This window comes from Neoarius graeffei, chromosome 1 (assembly GCF_027579695.1).
Source record: "Neoarius graeffei isolate fNeoGra1 chromosome 1, fNeoGra1.pri, whole genome shotgun sequence".
Taxonomy (NCBI): Eukaryota; Metazoa; Chordata; class Actinopteri; order Siluriformes; family Ariidae; genus Neoarius; species Neoarius graeffei.
Window position 1 is genome coordinate 51358471 of NC_083569.1, and position 21141 is coordinate 51379611.

A 21141-nucleotide genomic window follows, 5' to 3' on the forward strand; every position below is an offset into this window, starting at 1 on the left:
TCAGGCTAGGCTACTGCTCCTTCTCGTCCTCTGTTCTCCTGTTACCCCGCCTCCTCCCCAGAGAGGAGTTGTACAGTCTGATGGTGTGAGGGACAAAGTCTGTTCATCTTGCACTTGGGAAGGAGCATTGTCTCAGTTCATCTGATTATTTAATTAGCCTTTTACGTTTTATCGGTGAAAATGCATGCATGTACATGTATGTTGCATAAGTTATAGCACCTATCCTGTTTTAATGAGAGTCAACCCACAATCAATGAAGTCAGATCAGTCTTAGTTGAGCAAGTCGGTAACGGGATTTCTTACTTTCACCATAAATTTTTATTTATATGACTTTGGTCTATAGCTGTCAAAGGCCTCGGCCTTAAAACCGGTTCCCGCTGTGACGTCGCGCGCTCAGGGCTGGCTGGCTCAGCAGGGCGGCTCGAATGCCAACTTTGCGGTCGAGTTTAACTCTCAAAAATATATTTTTTATTCCCATTTATGCAGCATACAAGAGTCAAGGATGGAGATACTATCCACTCAGAAATTTATTTAAAGTTTCTGCATACCTCCTTTAAATATAACTATGTCCTCTTAAAAAGTGCTGACAATTTAAATTTTATAAACCGGTATTACTATTTGTATTTACAGTATAAACTACAGGCTATCCATTGTACCTTTTAAGGTGTATTTTTTGCCTGTAGTTGTGGATATCATTTGATGTTAAGAGCATGATGCAACAGTCTGGTATAACAGCCATCTAAACATTTCTCAAGGGTCTTAGTAAGAGTTAGTGTTTCTGATCCATACAGAAGGACTGCTTCAACTGTTGCTCTGAACTTTTAATCTTCTCTTAACATCAACAAAGAATGTCAAGCAAGGAGCTCTACCAAGACTCAGCGAAATAGTAAGACGACGTTGACCAAAGTTTTCTGGTCTTTGTTATCGGGCTAAGAATGAACGCATCGGTGACATTCTGTTTTGGGAACTCTCTCATAGCAAAAGAGGAAGAGGTAGACCACCTGTCACTTACATCGACAAACTGGTGGACGATTCTGGGCTAGACATCCTGGGCCTTAAGGCAGCAATGCTGAATAGAAAGCTGTAGCAATAGATCTGTTATGATAACCGATGATGTTCGACCTGGTGAGGTGGTGTGGATATAGTATCCTTTTAAAGATGATCGAAGGCATTTAACTTGTCTGTAATGAGCCACCCTTTTAGAGTAAAGGTTTAAATGTACACAGTTGGTTATGTTCACACTGCAGGCAAAAGTGGCACAAATCCAATTTTTTCCCTCATACGTGATTCAGATTTTTAGTGAACAGCACAAATCATTTGTAATCTAATCTTTTCAGTTCTGACCTGGGCCACTTTCAGATGTGGTCCTGAATCAAACACAAGTCTGGTTTTTTTGCAATGCAACCGCAATCTGAACAGTCATATCCGAACCTTCACGTCACTCTAGATTGACATTTGCCACAATTTTGCACTGGTAGGAGTCTCTCTGTGAATAGAATTATGGAAGACGGCTGTTCTTTTTGCGTATACAGGTCAGGTCATAATGAAATCTAATTTTGGCCACATTTAAAGAAATAATGTGAACAGCCACAAAATAATCGAGATCTGAGCAATAAATCTGAAATGAGCACTAAGGCTTGCAGTGTATAAGCAGATTTCTAGGTAAGCTATACACAAAGGTGTTTGAGGTTTTCATTTTTGTTATGACACTGTAGCCTATTTTAGCAACAATAGACACTAAACCATAAAAGACCCAAAGCCATAAATAAAAATAACTAGGATAGGAATTGTAATTTTGAAATTAAAAAAAGTGGACTACAACTCAGGGTCTTAATACAAAAATGAGACCCTAATAATAATAATATATTGTTTCTTAAAAAGTCCTAAAACATTTCCTAATTTTATTTACCATTAAGCTACATAAGCATAAGATTAGAAGAGGGTATGACATGACCACAAAATTTTGTGGTTTTTTTTTTTTAAATTTGTCAAGCTGAATTAAAGGATAAATAAAACAGATGACAAAAAGTCGCTGACAAAAACAAGAGCACTTTACACTTTTAAAGCTCACTCAAATAGCTAAACTATTCAAATCACCCAGCTCTTCAAATCATCCCATTAGTGGAGAACAAGTATTAAAATGGGCCTCATCCCAAATCACATACCGCTATACTCATGAACCATATGGTAACACTGGTGTACTATACTGACACATTCTTCTGTGGAGTAGTATGTGGGTTGGGACACAGCCAGTTTCCTGTATATAAAACTGGCAACTCATTTTGGTGGACAGGTCAATGTTTATTTTAAATTTTAGTGTGCGGTGCACACTCAGTTTAAGAAACCTTACAAAAATCCCAACACTAGGGTTGGAGGGAAAAACAATATACAAAGGAACATTGTTTAGAGCTCATTCAGTGGTTGACAAAAATCACCCAGTGAATGAGTCATTCACTCATCCATCCATCCATTCATTCATTAAAAAGCACAAATGAAACCATAAATGAGGACATGATTCAATATCAAAGCAGTCTAAAACCTATTCGAGCCATTACTAAGAATCCAATCTTACAATCACAGTCAAAGAAACATGTCCTTTCTTACTTTTCTAACTACATTATCTAGTCACTACATTACCGTACAGGCAGTGCCATTTTGTAAAAAAAAAAGCCACTGGATTAACACCAAGTTCTGACCCTCTTGGCAAACACAACTGAAAAGTTAAAACTGTATGGCTTGGTTTATTATTTCATAGATACAAAGGGCAAGAAATAAAAAGACCAAAAATGAGGCAGAGGCTGAAATGATTGTGAGACCAACCATTTACTGGTAAGAAAAAAACTTTATATTAAAAAAACCCACCCTGAAGAACCAGAAGCTGCCACAGAGTTTCTCTGATCAACCTCAACCCACCCTGCTCCCTCCCGCTACTTCATTCTAACACCTTTTACCTTGATCTATATTGATGAGGGGCTATCAGCATTCTGTCACCGTTTGCACTTAGAAAGCATTTCAAACAAGTGTCTCCAACACATCAGCGTACATCAAACGTGTTGTTTCTTATTACAGAGAAATGAGGAAATCACAGCGTGAATAAGAAAACGGAGAGGAGAAAGGGGCCTGTAAATAAAAGCCATCCTGAACGTCAATCCACCGATCCAGGTCACATGGAGTAGAGCTGACCCTGATGCCATCCTGCTCCCTGTGGTCTAGTAGGACTATTCAGATCGGGGCGATCAGAACAAAGCCACTAAATGAAACACTACAGGTTTCCGATCATTAGACTGACTATAGTGTGAAGAAAAGGAGCACTTACAGACTGAATTTGTTTAAACAAAGAGAAAGAACAAATAGACATGCCAGACTTCCCACCCATCCCTCCCGCTCCAAAAACCCCAACCCCCCTTACCACACCAGCATTAAAGATATCACTCCTGAAAAATGTTAATATTTACACAAATAAAGATAGACCTGGAGGACAAAAATAAAGTGTGCTTTATCACCATCATTTCATGTTGTTATCAGATTTAAATTACACAGTTAAAAATATTCGCCATTTAAAAAAAAAAAAGGAAGGGAAGGAAGGAAGAATAAACAATACTACAAGAATAAAACACTACAGAGTCCATGATGAAAGCCTGATGTGTGCTGCTGTGTGATTACGTGGGGCGTAAGCTCATCCGTGTGCATACGTTTCTTTATAAAGCTCCTAGGATGAATGACCACATGGAAAAGTGAACAAGAAATGATAGAAAATAGATATGGCCAGGTTTAAAAAAAAAAAAAAAAAAAAAAAGGATATTTGTAAGATAAAGAAAAAAAATGAATGAGATGGGAAGACAGCACACAGATTTTTTTTTTTTGTGGAGAATAAAGGCGGGGAGGAGGGGGGGGAAAAAAAAAAAGAATGGAGGTCAGAAAGATGGGGTTATGCGAGGTGATGCGGCCTAAAAGAAAAATGTCATTAGTCCTCCAGCACGATTGGCTCACTGGTGCTAGAGGGCAGAACGGGGACAGGAATTGGCCGTGGTGGCAGGGGAATTTTCACTCTGACAGGGATGTTGGGTTTCCTAGCTGCTCGTCTCATCTCAGCCTGAGAAAGGTGTTTCCTCAGGGCCCTGAAACAAACACGTACACACCCATGTTAATTTTATTTATTTATTTTTTAATATAAGCAGCAAGTTGAAATGGACATAGCAAGCTAAGGGGTCATCCATAATTTTCATCATTATCATGAGTCTACAAAGAGTAGACTTTTGAGCAACCCCCCTCCCTCCCCCCAAAAGTGTACATTAGTGGACAAAAAAAAAAAAAAAATGGATCTACGTGGAATAGGAATTCAAAATAAAACCATGTCTTGTATTACTTTTTATTAAAATCGGATGACAGGACAATACAAAGATTCACAAGAGAAGAAAAGACGACACAAGATGGGTCCAGGAGTTTTCATAGAAAGCAGGCGATTCATTTTCCAGTCCCCCCAGGATTCCGCGGGCCTTTTTTGTGATTGTTGCGGGCTAAAATGTCTGATGTTGCGGGGGGGGAGTGTTTTCCAAAAAATTGCGATGAAAGTTGCGGTGTTTAGGTTTTTGTTGCGATTACATTGCGGGAGGAAGTGAAAGTTGCGAGAAATTGTTGCGATTTTCTCTTTTTGTGATTAAAATTGAGTGATATTTTAAATATTAAGTTATTACTGAAAAACTATTGATTAAAAAAACAGACACTGAGAAATGGTCCTATAAACAACTTTACCAATATAAAAGATTACCAGGACTACAAAAATATAGGCTTTACTTATCCAAATGCACCTGTTGGTTCAAAAGTTAAAGTGCAGAGAACCTCACAGCACAACATGAAGTTACCTTAAAATATAATATAAATGCCTCAGCTTTCATGTAAGAAAAAAAAAAAAACTATTAATACTAGTACTGTGTGCAGGCAGTCTCTCCTGAAGACTAAATTAAACAATAATTCTAAACTAATAAAATAAACGGCTCAGGCTTCATAGAAGAAAAAAACAATTTGAACAGAATCTCACAGTATGATGCTGAAGCTGCCTAAACAATGGAAAATAAAATACCATTTTGGCAAAAATGTTGGCATCCATTAACTTCTTGTATTAAGTAAAAAAAAATAAAGTGCACGCAGTCCTTCACTGTAAGCACAACACACTTTCAGTAACAGAATTTAAGCCTATATAAACACTGACTCGCACATCATACATGCTGCTTCTCTTAAACGTATACATGGAAGTAAGCAGTGTTGCCAGATACTGCTGACGTTTTCCAGCCCAAAATATGTTCAAAACCCGCCAAAATGCACTTGAAACCCCCCCCCCCAACTGGGCGGTAAACCGCCCAATCTGACAACACTGGAAGTAAGGCTTCCTCCTCTCAGATGAATGCAGGAAACAATAAGTGTTTAAAAACTGCTTGTACTCGTTTGAAGGAGTCTTGCGAATAGCGGTATTTCTGTTATTCACAAATTTGTAAATGCGGTCAAAATCTGGGTCAGCCATTGTTGTTGTACTGAAGAAAGAAAGCGTGTAGAGCTCGCTGGCAACACCAATGTGGCGCGAAATTTTTAACGTGGCGGCCGCCGATTCGCACATTGACGGATCATAATTTTTTCATTTTTAAAAAGTGTACGCCTGGTCATTAACCCCCTCCCCCCCACGTACGGTTTGTATGCTCGTGATAATGATGAAAATTATGGATGACCCCCAAGTGTGTGTGTATGATACTGCTTTAACACACCTGGTTTCTTTAGTAGCCACAAAGACTACAGGATTTGGGGCATCTGCCTGACTAACTCTCTGGCGCTTTATGACCGACTGGGTGGTTGTCCTCATGCCGCTCATAAAGGGCCTCCCATTGGTGGAGAATGAGTGTCCTCCCCCCTGCAGGAAATAGGGTGAGCACCGTCAAAGGCTCAGTGGTGTAGTATGTGTAAGACATAAGACAGAACATGACAGCTTACACTATCAAAGGGTCTCTTGCCAAGCAGGGCGGTTGCACTGCGGGGTTGGTTGGCCTGGTTACGGTTGATTGGGGTGGGAGCACCTCTAGGAGCTTTGAGTTTAAGGGGAGCCTGGACAGCTGAAGACCAGAAACACACACTGATTACATCACTCACATTACCAACCCCAAAGATGCCTGGTTCATGTACATCATTGTGAAACTAACCCAATTCTTTGACTATGTTAACGAGAGATGGTCGTGGAACAGGGCGGTTCTTTATAGCACTTTTTGCCACTTTAGGGAGTCTGATCATACCTAAAGGACAGGGGGGAAAAAATATATATTGTCCAGTTAGTATTGTGAATTTGAATGATGCAGTTTTGCATTGACAGTTATATGAAAGACATTTTACTATAAACTGAATAACCATTGATCACAATAATGTCAACATGATAGAAACCTCTCTAAGACCACTATGACATAAATCCGTCATGGCAATAATGAACATCTGATCTGTGGCGATATCAATAATTAATTAATGCACTAATTCTACAGGATTTATGGCTTTCTAGAAGTGAAGCACACTCAGTCTACACTGCCTGTGTCAGTACAGAGACCGAGGTGTGTTGAACATGGTACACTTACACTCTGCTTTGACAGCATTGGCGTTGATCGATGCATAAGGACGGCGGGCAGCACGGCGTGATTGCAGAATATCCTGGCACACTCGACGAGCGATGCGGGTCAGCTTGGTGGTCTGCAGAATAAACGTCTGCCGATTTTTAGCCAAAAGTTTGGCTCTACCTGCGCTATTGGTAAACGGGGACATGCCCTGCACTTCCTGACGAGTCATGTGACTACGTGAGGGTGCATCCTATCACAGGAATGAGAGGTCATAGTGAGGAAAAGTATTGGATTGCACATAAAATTACTGTAATATCTACAGACATGGCATACCGAGCCAGCTCTTGTTGCGCCCTCTAACTGAGTGGGTGTCTTCAGCCCACCATATTTCTTCCAGTAAATCCAGCAAGAGGCGCAGAGTCGACATTGCATGTTAGGAGGACCCCAAGCATACCACTGTGGAGATTGAGCAGCTGCAGCAGAGTGCAAGTATATTCCAGCCTTAATATAATGCAGCACAAGTCTAAAACTATTCTGCATCACTGGTGAAAAGGTTAGAGTAAGTGCAGTTGCAAGGATTTGGTACTCACTATGGCAGCTCTCACAGCACAGGCCTTTCTGAAAGCCTGCAGCTCCATTCATGCCGGGTTTGTTACCAGGAGCCATAATCTGGTTCGGGTTGGGCTTGGTGCTGGTGACGACAAAATTCCAATTCAGTTTTCAAATAAAGATCAAATTCAGATCATGTTTAGAGCAGTGACAGACTCCATCTATTTTTCAGCAGCTAAGACCGAGTGCTGCATCAGTAATATATGTACATTACTACAAATAAAACTACCTACAGGTGGATGAGGAGGAAAATGTCAAATACTTAAAAGGTGCTGTGTGTAAGAATTTAAGTTTAAAATTTTGAATAAAGTAAGCAAAAAAAAAAATAATCAGAACGTCAAAATGTGAACAAATAACAGCTTCGACGTTAGAAGACATCAACAGGGAGGGAAAGTAATCTCATCGCCCCCTACTGGATGCGTTCCAACCTCTATGGAAAAATGAATGGGAATATCTTTTCAAAAAATTACATTTCGGGTTACACTTCAAAGTTAAGACAATGGCTTCTATATGTTGTGCATGTCGGGCAGCTCTATCGATCCTGGTGATCATGCTTTATTTTTTTACACTGATTTGAATTGTTTTGAATGTTTTTTAATAAGCTGATCAAAGACTACACGGATCCGACGTCGCAAGCAAGTCCAGCGCCTTTCCAAATCTGTAGCAGGTAGCGGCCGGCGAGTAGCCTACATCAACATGCCGATTTGTATAGCGTGGTTGGCGGAGTATTTCTGTACCAATAAGAAATGCATCCCTCGTGGGGATAAGGCCAATTTATGCTGACAACCCAGTCCTCGCAGATAGAGTCTGCGTAGCCCCCCCACCTTCGCAGACGCTCTGCGTGCACCTCCCAAAAATTGTGACCACCGCAGAAGCCTCGCAGACAGCGTCGCAGACAAGAGGGCTCTGATTGGTCCACTCTACATCCGCTGTACACGCACTTCCGCTTCCCTACTTTCCCGGTTTGGTTTGTTTTCACGACCGCCATTTTTAAAAACACGAGCGAAGATGGAGCAGCACGAAGAGCGGTTGATCGAGGAAGTGAGGAAGTACGTACATCTATACGACTCCAGTTCTAGTCATTATAAGTAACCGGAGGATAAACACTCCACTAACCACACCCACCAACTACTCCTAGCGAGTTCGCGCCCCCTTGCGTTGTGGCGGTGAATAACATCGCGCACGCCTATTACTCCCCGCTCAACGATAAATTACAACTGTCTGCGAAAAGCTGTCTGCGAAAGCCTTGTCGCAAGAGCATGCAGAGGCCCTTACCCATTACAGATCAGATAGCTAAGCCTACTGCTGACGTAATATGAGCGACTCTAACTAGACAGTTTGGTTGTAGTCCGTTTCTGACAGGTTAGGCGCAATTTCGATCTTTTACAAGACAGCGAAATTTCACCTGATACCTTCACAGTTAGTAGATAATCCCAACATATTTTTGGGGGTGTACAAGTTCCACGTCATAACTTTATGGGATTTTTTTTTTAAAAATCGGGTCTATGGGATTTTCAATAGTATGGCTCTCGCCTTAGGAACGCTACCACTAGGATCGCTGTGTTTCACTTTCCCTCCCTATGTATAGATATGTCCTGAACTTAGCATGCTAACTAGCTAGCCTCGAGACAGGGACTGTGTCCTGTAATACCACTTTGTACCTCAAAAAGGTGACAGTGAGTAACTGTAGCCTCCAGTCTACCCTTAATCCAAAATGAGAGGATGAAGTAGTGATGTATGCGGAAATCACTGTGCAGTTAAACCCAGAGAGAGGCAGGCTTAGCTTTCAGCCGCAGATACACACACAAAAAAGAAAAAAAAAAGAAAAAAACACGAGAAAACAAAAAAGAAACAAAAACCCACATCTACAATGGGAAAGCACTGTTTTGCAATTGACCATAGATACAAATTCAACAAGAAATAAGAGCTATGATTTTACAGCCTACAGTAAGCTAAAGAAATGAGAAGACTTGTTGCTGCAATTCACAGAAACACCTAGAATCCATGCACCAAATCATGGATCTGTGATTATCATTTTGTGTCGGATATGCTGGATTCCTGGAGAAGGAAAAGAAAGAAAAGGGATCTTACCAGGATCGCAATGCCAAGCACGGCAATTTGGACGGACTAAAGGGATCCAACTGAAAATAAATGTCATTATTTTATTTGCTATGAAATCCAAACCGGATTAATCGACAACTAGTATAATTAGAAAGGGTAAGTTCTGCTGTTTATTTTGAAACGTGATGGTTACAGGGACTTTGTCAGATTCAGCCGAGAAATAGGAGTGTGGAAATGGATGAAGAAATTACTCAAGATATTCCTTTGCAGAAGTTTGAGCCGTTTTCATAATGTGATAACTTCAGTATGCACAAACACTACAAAATGTGACTAGGATCATTCCAAAGCTCCAGTTCCGCTCTTTCTTGTGCGTTCTAGATCTATGCAATGATAAGTTCATGAGAAATTAATTCAAACGCGACTAATGGGTATGGAGATGGATGCAGAGTTGTATACGGATTGTGACTGATTAAATCTGATGTAGTTTTGAATTTTTTCTCGCCAACACTTCACATAGACAAGCACCTAGTATCATGGAAAAGGTCGAGTCGTGCCGTTTCACGTGATGCGTGTTGCACCTCACTGCAATGAAGATTTTATGAGCAATTCAACAGAGAAAAAGGGCTGCGAATTTGGACGCAATCTGGGTCAGTCAGGTTCAGTCACATATCTGCTGTAGTGTGACTCATAGTGGTCTCATGCACAACTTGTGCACCAATTGCTGTGGCTGTTTTCTTGCTAAACTCTGTACTAACCAAGTTATAACAGAAACTATAGACTGACAGCATACAAAGATAGCAGTGTTATCTTGATTGGCTCTCAGAATTTCAGCAGTTTGGTCAAATTTTCATATTTCTGCCCTACTGTTAGTAAGTATTTGGCTTTTTTTTTTTTTAAACTGATGACTAAAGCTAGACTGTATGAAGCCAGTAGTGGGGGGGGGGGGGGGGGATATTCATCCCTCATCTCATCTCATTATCTGTAGCCGCTTTATCCTTCTACAGGGCCGCAGGCAAGCTGGAGCCTATCCCAGCTGACTACGGGCGAAAGGCGGGGTACACCCTGGACAAGTCGCCAGGTCATCACAGGGCTGACACATAGACACAGACAACCATTCACACTCACATTCACACCTACGCTCAATTTAGAGTCACCAGTTAACCTAACCTGCATGTCTTTGGACTGTGAGGGAAACCGGAGCACCCGGAGGAAACCCACGCGGACACGGGGAGAACATGCAAACTCTGCACAGAAAGGCCCTCGCTGGCCACGGGGCTCGAACCCGGACCTTCTTGCTGTGAGGTGACAGCGCTAACCACTACACCACCGTGCCGCCCACACTATATTCAGTGAGTGATAATTTCGTGAGAGTGGTGGTGGTGCATTTCCTCGTTTCTTACAACAGAGGTGGACACCCAAACTTTCTGGTGATATACTGCCTCCTCTTTTTTGGAGTATGAATTCGCCAGATGGCCAGTTCTTACACATTGCACCTTTAAGCAACTTATATTAAAAATACTGTCCATCAACCCAAGCAGTCACTACACTCACTTTACCAAAAACAGTGTTATTTCAGTAAATACTCACTAGGTGGGGATGTAAACCTGTTTCAGTTTACTGTCTGCTTCTGCTGCCTTCAGTCTTTTCTGAAAACAAAGAATCAAAAACACAGTAAGCTGATATCCGAGTTGTAAGGAATTCAGTTAATACAAAACGGGACAGAATAAGGTGGTCAAAAAAAAAAAAAAAAAAGCACACAATACTTATGGCTCACCTGCTGGATGTAACGGTCTGTGGTTTTCCACATGTAATAGAATTGAACAACACTGGCTAACGACTTCCAAGGCAACTAGAAAAACAAAGTGAATGAATAAGCAGGCAAAAAGAGAAAAGCATTACCAACAGAAGTCCTTTTTGGACTTTCCAATACCATATCTACAGGATGTGTGCAGATGAGTAAGAAAACAAGTAGGAGCTTGTGAACTCACGAAGTCCTGGCGAATGTCGTTGAAATCCTTTCCGTATTTCTCTAGTGCTTCCTCGAACAACATGGCTTCCGAGGCGCTCCACTCTTCCATCTCATCGCGGCAGAGCACAGGACCGCCCTGCGGCACCAGCGTGGACATGGCCTTGGCCAAGTCATAACCGTTCTTCTGCAGTGTGTCCATGGCATGGAACTGGAATGCAAAAACATGTTATGTGTCGAGTGAATCCGATGTGCATTTAAGATTGTGATAAAGCTGTACATGTGTATGTCCTCTCACCAGGGTGATGTCTCTGGATGCAGCTGCAGCACTCATGTGCAGACTTGGCTGGCGGATGGAGCTGCTGCAGTCTAAGGCACGGGCAAAAGTCCCCACAGCCCTGCAAAGGTAATACCATACATGAAAAAAAAAAAAATATATATATATATATATATATATATATATATATATATATATATATATATATATATATATATATATATATATTTTTTACAAGTATCTGAGGTATGCCAGAAATACTTGGCATGAAATGAGACAAATGCTTCCCACATTGTTGTTAGGGCTGAATTTACACGCTCATAAAAATATCGCAAATATACTTGCATACTAGTACGCATTATTCCTTACTCAAAAAACATTTTAATCTCATTTTCAGTTTGTAATTGGAACAGTGCAACACAATATTAAGCAGCATGCAAAAGACAACTACTAAATCCATATTAAGGTGTTCTGGCTTGATCCAACAGCAATAATCATTCAGTGTGTTTCATAACACAGCATTTAACAAGACACTGTACTGGAATGTCAGTACAACGTTTCACTGAAACGGAAAGCAACACAGGTTGCATCTCAATTTCCTCCTTACTGCTACATTAAGCATAACTACTTTAACAATGAAATGTACTAGGCTGAGGAATTACTAAGTCCTGACTATGTTCTCCGCGGCACCAGCAGGAAGTTGTGAACGCCGTGACTCACCGGGCCACCACCAGGAACTGATCTATCTGAGAGTCCTTCAGCTGGTTATCTGGATCCCACACCTTCGTCTCCAGTTTCTCCTGTACTCGATTGTCCGAGTCCCCTTTAACGGGACAGTAACAAGTGAGTATGTCAGATTATGCTTGGCTACAATAATAGGTTATAACTGATCAATTCGACAGAACTTTGCTCCTCACCTTCCGCCAATTTGTCAGGGATCTCAGCCTGATATTTAGAGCCCACCCTGATCTCGCCCTGGTCAGCCAGCAGGGTTTTCTGAACTGGGTCAAACACCAATGAGTAGAAGAAACAGTCCTGCAGGGCACAAAACCACATAACAGATCCACTAAACTAACTCACAATCATGGTACAATGAGAGTCAGATTGTTTGCAGGATTTCCCATGTTGTTTAGAATTCTTCAAATGGTTTCATTGCTAATTAAGAAATGAAAAATTTTAATAAATCTTACTTCACGCTCTAGGTAGCCTGTTAAAACGTCAGTCTCATTCAGAAGTGTGACGTTACATTTCCCTCTGTTGAGAAACACGAATAAAAGTCAGACAAACTAGAAAACAAAAGCACCCGATTACCTGCTCAGAATACTGAGAATTAGCTTTTTCCTGTATAGATTTTACACACACACACCAAAAGTTTGTGAACACCTGACTATTAAAACACCCCCCCTTTCCAATATGTATGGGTCTTCCTTAAACGGTTAAACTTCCTTAAACTACAGCAATTTACAACAGCCATTTATTTCTACTGGTTACACTATATTGTTCAGAAATTCTGACAAGCAAAAAGAAAGAAGACAGCAATTGTAAGAAGAAGGGAGATTGAGGAGTGACCGAGGACCACAATGCTCCTATACCTCCACTTACTGCTGTGATATAACTGAAAAACCTGTCAAATTACATCCAACATACTGTTACACTCATACAAGCAGACCATCAACGCAATAAAAGAAAAAACTATTTCATGGCATGAGGAAAAAAACACAGTTTCTAGCACGTGCTAGAAATAAAGACGCCAACCGTATGTGTGTGGCAGGAAGAGACTCAAACTGTCGGGACAGGAACAGTTCTCTGTGTTTAAGCTGGTGTTTCTGTTGATCACTGATTGTTGGCTGCTTGGACTCCTCCTCAAAGTCTCCTGGGGAAGAAGGAGAAAAATATCACCCATCACTTTGTGTTTCAAGCAGTGTTTACTTGTGCTTACTAATTTAATTGAACGTTTCTTTCAAATGAAGATTCAAAAATTGAGACAAATATCCAAAAAGGGAAACCTTAATAATAAGCACAATCAATCAATTTTAACAACAAAGCATCAATTACATGCATGTATTCAAGTAGGCCCTGACAACTTCCTGCTACAACTTCACATAGGTCTTGATTAAAACTGACGCGGGGGGGGGGGGGAATCAATCGTGAACAATTTTCAATAGTTTCACGCTATGATATTTACTTGTGGGATCTCAGAAGCCACATGATTTCTCATTTACTTAGCAGATGCTCGAGTGAAGTGGGACCTGTCAGGAGTGTATCAGAGGATGTGACTGGACTCCGCCCCTGCACTGAGCTTAAGGAAACCCCGTCAGTGAATGGGTGGGAAATCAAGCCACACCCCTTTCTATTAGAGCCTCCTGCCACTCTAGTGTCCCCACCCCCTTGGACAGCAAGACCCTGCCAATTTTCCTGGGAAACCCTGTGCATCGAACCTGAGGCGCCCATCCCCCACTCACACTCTGTGCGTGCGTGCACATGTGTGCGCATGCACATACACACACACACACACACACACATACATACATTATATATATATATATATATATATATATATATATATATATATATATATATATATATATATATATTTATTAAAAAGCCCCCCCCACACACACACACAAATGGTGAGATCAAAGACAGGACAAAGACACAAACAAGCCAGCGTTAACCCATAATATGCCACAACCTTACAAATGTTCTTTTGTTCAACATGCAAGCACCACAACTGAGCTCAAGGCCAAAGGAGAACACACTCAAGAACCCAAACAGTGTGCATGACCCCCCCCAGTTCTGGCATGTGTGCCCAGATTATAGTTGTAGTGTGAAGTCCTAACGCATCCCTGATGACATCACCCCCCAATCATCTGTGTCCACCCCCCCACCCCACACACTTTGTATCTCAAAACATGCAGAGGTCAAAAGTTAAGTTTATTACAGCATTCATTTCCTTCCCTTTCTGTTGTAGAACTATTAAATGTACATGAAATGTGCCGAGCAGCCAGATGGCGCAAATCAAACTGTATGACTTGTATCGACTAATCTGAGCTTCTGATGGCTAAATATAAACACTTCATGAGTTTGGTATAAGCTAGTGTTGTTGCATCTGAATTTGAAATGGAGGTTGATCTAGCAATCCTGCTACTGACTGGATCACCTAAGAAGTCTGAACAGGGCCTTTAAAAAAAATAAATAAATAAATAAATAAATAAATAATATATATATATATATATATATATATATATATATATATATATATATATATATATATATATTAGTGCTGTCAAGCAATTAAAATATTTAATCGCGATTAATGTCGCGACTGTCATAGTTAACTCGCGATTAATCGCAATTTAATCGCACATTTTTGTCACATGAAAAACCATGTAATTCTCTTATCAGCATAAAAAAGTGAATGGGCTTGCTCACCGTTCGAACTACGGGGGTACACGGGGGATCCGAGATCCCCTGAAACAGACATGCAATCCCTTGAAAACATGATTTGGGAAATGTTGGGGGGGGGGGGGGGGGGGGGGGGGGTGTCTCTAAAATATTGGCAAAATGATGTTTATTGACATAGCAATCGTGTGTAACGGGAAGCATTTGCATATCTGAAGTGAGCGCGCGATGGAGAGCCGCGCTCTGAGACAAGCGCAAGCACCCCCCCCAAGGGAAAATAAGGGACCCCCCCCGAAAATATCGGCATTAGTTCGAACACTGGTTGTACCAATGTTGTTGTTTTTTTTATTGCAGAGCATAACACGTCTTGTCACAGCCACTGCAAAGTGGGGCTAGAGCCGCCGATGGGAAAACAAAACCTAAGCCGAGCACCGTGGCTCTTCGGGGGAGGGCAGAGGACTCTGGCTGTGCGGGGCGTGGCATCATGTCACAGAGCGTTAATCTCGCGATAAAAAAATTATCGCCGTTAAAATTGAGTCAAGTTAACGCATTAATAACGCGACATTTTTGACAGCACTAATATTATTTATATATATATATATATATATATATATATATATATATATATATATATATATATATATACACACACACACACACACACACCCATGCAATAACAAGCCCGATGCTATTAGTAGAGCAGTGACCACTCAGGGTTTTTAGTAACACAGTAGTAGATCTACACAAATGTCTGGAACAGTAGTCTGTCCTAGCTGTGACTAGGCTTTTCCTCTCATTGCGCCATCCTTTAGTAAATAAACATGGGTTTAATGAAACTTTCATTAGGAATGAGACAGAATTGCTATTGCTGGTAGGTCTGCCAGTGAGCCAAATCAAAGCACAGCTGGTTGATTTACACGCTCATGACACTGATTTTATAGCCCTAAAATTTCAAGGTCTTTAGATGTGCCCATTAACAGCAGTTATTTCCTGGCTTCCAAATGTAATACGCATTTCTTATACAGTTTCTACAGCTATAAACGATGCTCTGTACAGGGAACTACTGAATAAAAATTAATAAAAATACAAAAAACTCAGACAGCAAGAGTTCACACAAAACCCTCTCCACATACAGAGTAAACACACCATCTCGATTTAACCAGATACAACAAGCATTCTCTTTTCTCTCCTTCTACTTGTACAACCCCAAAACAGAAAAAGCTTGGATGGTATGTTGAAATTGAAACCGAAAACAATGGTTTGTAAATAATCTTTGACCTGTATTGCACTCAAAGCAATATATTGTTTTTTCAAACACTTAATTTTGACTCCTGCAACACATTTAAAAAAAAAAAAGCCAGGATGGTAAACTGTTTACTACTCTATAATGTTGCCATTCCTTCTCACAACACTTAAAAGATGTTCAGGGACTGAAGACACCAAGTGATGAAACGTTTCAGGTGATATTTTGTCCCATTCTTCCTGCAAACAGGTCTTAAAGTGCATATCACAGGTAAATTCAGGAGCAAGATCAATGTAATTCTATTTTATATTAAACTTTGGTCAAATATCTGTAACATTCTGCATTCTCTGCAATTTTTTTTTACCTTGCGCAATACCAGAAAAATTCAGTTGAAATCAAGCCATTTGAGGCGAATTGGTCCACCTCTGAAAAAACTTGCCATTTGGATTTCCCGGCAAACACTGATTTTCGTGACATCATGTGCGGGACGCCTCCTTCTGAATCCTACGTCAGCGCTGGTTTGTTTATGAGAAAACGACCTGGTGGTTTTCTGCAAATTTCTTCAGCGTTATCGCGTAATTATTAAAATGGTTAACAGATGTATCGTAGGAGGGTGTAGCAACACCAATCATGATGGGATTAGTACTCATCGTTTCCCAAAAGACCGGACAATGAGAGAGAAATGGGAGCGCTTGGTCTACACAGGCTGTGCACTGAAACTGCACAAGCTCTCACAGCCTGCTGGCGCTTCCGCAGGTAACGTCATGAATCTGGCTCCAGACTCCCTTGGGATTTTTCCAGACGCGTTTTATTTTTTTCTGCTGGAGACAGATGGCCTTGTGCAAAATTACCCTTCTGGATGAGTGTGTAAAGGAACATTCTTTCATATTAAAAAAACCGAAATTGGTCCAAGATATGCACTTTAAGGTGTGTAACAGTACAGGGTTGTCATTCATATTTTACGTTTCAAAATTCGCTACACATTTTCTATTGGGGACAGAGAGGACAGGCACCCTCTTCTTCCACAGCCATGCCTTTGTAATGGGCGGCACGGTGGTGTAGTGGTTAGCACGGTCGCCTCACAGCAAGAAGGTTCCAGGTTCAAACCCAGCAGCTGGCGGAGGCCTTTCTGTGTGGAGTTTGCATGTTCTTCCTGCATCTGCATGGGTTTCCTCCGGATGCTCCGGTTTCCCCCACAATCCAAAGACATGCAGTTAGGTTAACATGGGGCGGCCTTGGGCTGGGGTGCCCTTGAGCAAGGTACCTAACCCCTGACTGCTCCCCGGGCGCTCTAGTGTGGCTGCCCACTGCTCTGGGTGTGCGCGCATGTTCACTGCTTCAGATGGGTTAAATGCAGAGGATGAATTTCATTGTGCTTGAAGTGTGCACGTGACAAAGGTTTCTTCTTCTTTCTTCTAATGTGTGCAGAATGTGGTTTTTCATTGTCTTGTTAAATATCCCTGGAAAAGATGTCGTATTGAAGGCAGAATACGTTGCTACTTTTTTTGCATTAATGCTGCCATCACACAAGTGTAAGTTACCTTTGCCAAGGGTACTGACACAAACCCCATACCACGACAGAGCCTGGCTTTTGGACTCGCTGCTGGTAACAGTCCAGATGGTCCTTTTTGTCTTTGGTCCAGAGCACACGATGTCCATCTCTGTGCTCACTCTAGGACCCAAATTGTTTTAGCGAAAAGTGCTAAAGACTTAAATTTTTCTTTAGCAATTTGCAATTTTGCTTAGCAAGAAATGCTAAAAGAACAATTTTCTTTTTAGCAAAGTAATTTTTTTAGCAAGATATGTTATACTTCTAAATATTTCTTGCACTGACATAATATTGAAAAATGAATTGTTATTGTAGTTTGTTGGTGTTTCAATAGCGTTTGCAAGCTTGTTTCCTGCCTTTGTCTTTCCATGTTCTTGATTTATGTTCATAGCATGCTTATTTATTCTTGAATCCTCTTATTTTGATCATTTCATCAACTGTATATATGTAATGAAATTGTGTGCTTAATTTAACCCGCTTAATCTGGTTTACGGAGTCCATATTTTTCATTATAATTATATCCAACATATGGTGTGATGTGCTTTGCATTGTTTGCTATCTATGCGCCTTTTAGCCCTAAGGGCCTCTGCATGCTTTTGCGACAAGGCTTTCGCAGATAGCCTTTTGCAGACAGTTGTAATTTATCGTTGAGCGGGGAGTAATAGGCGTGCGTGATGTTATTCACCGCCACAACGCAAGGGGGCGCGAAGTCGCGAACTCGCTAGGAGTAGTTGGTGGGTGTGGTTAGTGGAGTGTTTATCCTCCGGTTACTTATAATGACTAGAACTGGAGTCGTATAGATGTACGTACTTCCTCACTTCCTCGATCAACCGCTCTTCGTGCTGCTCCATCTTCGCTCGTGTTTTTAAAAATGGCGGTCGTGAAAACAAACCAAACCGGGAAAGTAGGGAAGCGGAAGTGCGTGTACAGCGGATGTAGAGTAGACCAATCAGAGCCCTCTTGTCTGCGAGGCTTCTGCGGTGGTCACAATTTTTGGGAGGTGCGCGCAGAGCGTCTGTGAAGGTGGGAGGGCTACGGAGACGCTGTCTGCGACGCCATCTGCGAGGACTGCGTTGTCAGCATAAATTGGCCCTTAGTCACCCTCTGTAGTATGCTGTCTGGCTGTGTAACATAACTGCATGGTGAGTGGCTTCCAACTCTATCAGGGATTTATCACACCTATGGGTCATGTATAAATTTGAACTGGCCAAGTTGGCCTGGCCAACATCAGTGTCTGACTTGACCAATATCAGCGGCTGTCCTTGCTAAATTAATTTTATTTTATTTGTTTCAAAATTCTATTTTAACATCTCAACCACTGGTATTGCCTCGCGTGTGTGTGTGTGTGTGTGTGTGTGTGTGTGTGTGTGTGTGTGTGTGTGTGTGTATAATTGGGATCCGTGTGTGTGTGTTTGTTTAGGGGGAGGGGGGTGTCTTTATGGGTAGGATAAAGGGAGTTAAAATCAATGGTTGTTTCTTATAAATTAATCTCATAACCCAAATATAATGATATTCACCATTAATTTCTCAAATGAAACACTTGCAGTCAAAACTTTGAACCATGTGCGTCAAAACGCTCTGAAAACAAGGTACACTTGGTCGATATATCCTGGCTCATCTGCGAGTTCTTCCAAAGTTCTGTCAGGGTTGATATTATGTAGAAAATGTGTCTTTAGAATGGTTATATCGTGTTTTTATCCCTAACTGAGAAAGCTAACAGAACATTCTAATATGTTATCTCACTTTTTAGATAAGTTTGTCATACGTAAAGTTGGGTAATTTATTTTAAACAAACCTCGCTATAATCTTGTTCACTAATGAGCGAGAATTGCCGACATTATCAGCGCAACTCGGAAATTGATCATTTTATATGTAAGGTCCACTGCTACATAGACATATAAACATAGACGCCGCATTGAGCTGGTGGCCCGTTGCTGGGATACGTCAGAGTGTCCGCCATATTGGATGTGGCAAATCTTCCCTGTAAACCAATGCAAGTAAATGGACTGAACTTCATAAAGCCCCTTTCTACAATAATATTTAACTCGATGCCTTTTATTCACCCATTAAGATACACACATATATATTTGGGAAACAAACAGGCATAAAAACAACACATAACTTTTAACGTGCTGGTTATAAATAGTGCGCGAAATACCCGTCAATATTCTGAATGACCACCAAACTGAGTTCGGCCAGGTTCTAACGTCATACCAAAACAAAATACATCACTGATTCCTTCACATTCAGAAAGCTTAAAAACATTCAAAAACGTTCACCATAGTGTGGCACTGTATTATCTAATTCTCACTGCTTATAACTCTACACCTACCCGGTGGAGATGAGCTGGGAGACTGAAGGAACAGTATTGAAAAGTATTTTTCCAGTCTCGCCTGTGAAAGGTAATCCCATGTGATCTCGTTTGGATGGTAAACCTGTTGGTACAGTTAAACGCAGCACATGAACGAGGCATCTTTATTCTCGGCTACTGTCTAGACGCTATACCAGAGACGGCTGAAGAATCTCCACTTTACCACATCCAATATGGCGGCGAGGATGACGTATGATTCTACGCAGAAGGCGGCGTCTATGTTTATATGTCTATGCGCTGCTATTGGAAGACGTAATTTGCGGTCACCCAATAAGAAGCTTCGAAACTCGGGGGCGTTGGTTATAAATCAAAACATCGAAGATGGACACAAAAGGTACTGTTCATCTTGAGAAATCGCAATTGTTTGATGGCTTTTGCTTAAACTTTAAATGACTTTCGCATAAAATGCGAATACAGATGATTTTCTTTTCGCAAATTGGAATGAAACTTCGCAATTTGCGGACGTGCGAGCGGCTAGCGTGAGCCCAGCATTTCTTACAGAGATCAGCTTAGGCTTGTGCCCTTGCCCTTTATGCACTGAAATTCCTTCAGATTCCTTGAATCGTTTCATATTATGATACACCAGAGAAGATGAAATATCCAAATCCCTTCATGTCCTTTTTTGAGGAACACTGTTTTTTAAACATTTCAATAATTTTCTCATGTATTTGTTGACTATCTTGAGATCCTTGGCCCATCTTTGCTCCTCAAAAGACTAGACCTTTCCTGGATACCGATTCTGTAAAAATCATGATTACAATCATGCATCGACATCACCTGTTTCAAAATCACATCATTATTTAATTGATTTTCTCCATTACTAGTTCTAATTTCTCCTGTCCCAACTTTTTTTTTTGAATGTGTTGCAGGCATTACACAGGAATGGATGTATATTAACAAATGAAATGAAGCTGACCAGACAAAACATGAAATATCTTGGGTTCATAGTGTATGCAATGAAATACAAGTCAAAGTAAATATAGAAAATCACTGCTTTCCTCCCCCCATTTTCCATACTATCCCAACCTTTTCTGATATGGGGTTGTAATTAGTGTGAGCATTAAATACCATTTCATATT

The 21141-nt window shown here is 41.0% G+C and overlaps 1 protein-coding gene across 2 annotated transcripts in view; it reads right to left on the bottom strand.

Annotated features, from left to right (window-relative positions):
- Positions 1 to 2280: 2280 nt before the first annotated feature.
- mta2 (metastasis associated 1 family, member 2) overlaps positions 2281 to 21141 on the bottom strand; it is a 40160-nt gene continuing 21299 nt past the window's right edge. The window contains exons 4-18 of one of the 2 annotated variants that reach the window (XM_060933860.1): positions 13253 to 13370; positions 12688 to 12751; positions 12415 to 12532; positions 12218 to 12320; positions 11519 to 11618; positions 11243 to 11431; positions 11029 to 11103; positions 10842 to 10900; positions 7175 to 7275; positions 6918 to 7057; positions 6606 to 6834; positions 6186 to 6275; positions 5980 to 6098; positions 5757 to 5899; positions 2281 to 4118 (exon numbers count right to left, since the gene is read on the bottom strand). In XM_060933860.1, coding sequence (XP_060789843.1) covers positions 3965 to 4118; positions 5757 to 5899; positions 5980 to 6098; positions 6186 to 6275; positions 6606 to 6834; positions 6918 to 7057; positions 7175 to 7275; positions 10842 to 10900; positions 11029 to 11103; positions 11243 to 11431; positions 11519 to 11618; positions 12218 to 12320; positions 12415 to 12532; positions 12688 to 12751; positions 13253 to 13370 — 1802 coding nt within the window. In that variant the 3' untranslated portion in view covers positions 2281 to 3964. The remainder of the gene's footprint in view (positions 4119 to 5756; positions 5900 to 5979; positions 6099 to 6185; positions 6276 to 6605; positions 6835 to 6917; positions 7058 to 7174; positions 7276 to 10841; positions 10901 to 11028; positions 11104 to 11242; positions 11432 to 11518; positions 11619 to 12217; positions 12321 to 12414; positions 12533 to 12687; positions 12752 to 13252; positions 13371 to 21141) is intronic. The other variant, XM_060933869.1, reaches the window with a different exon arrangement.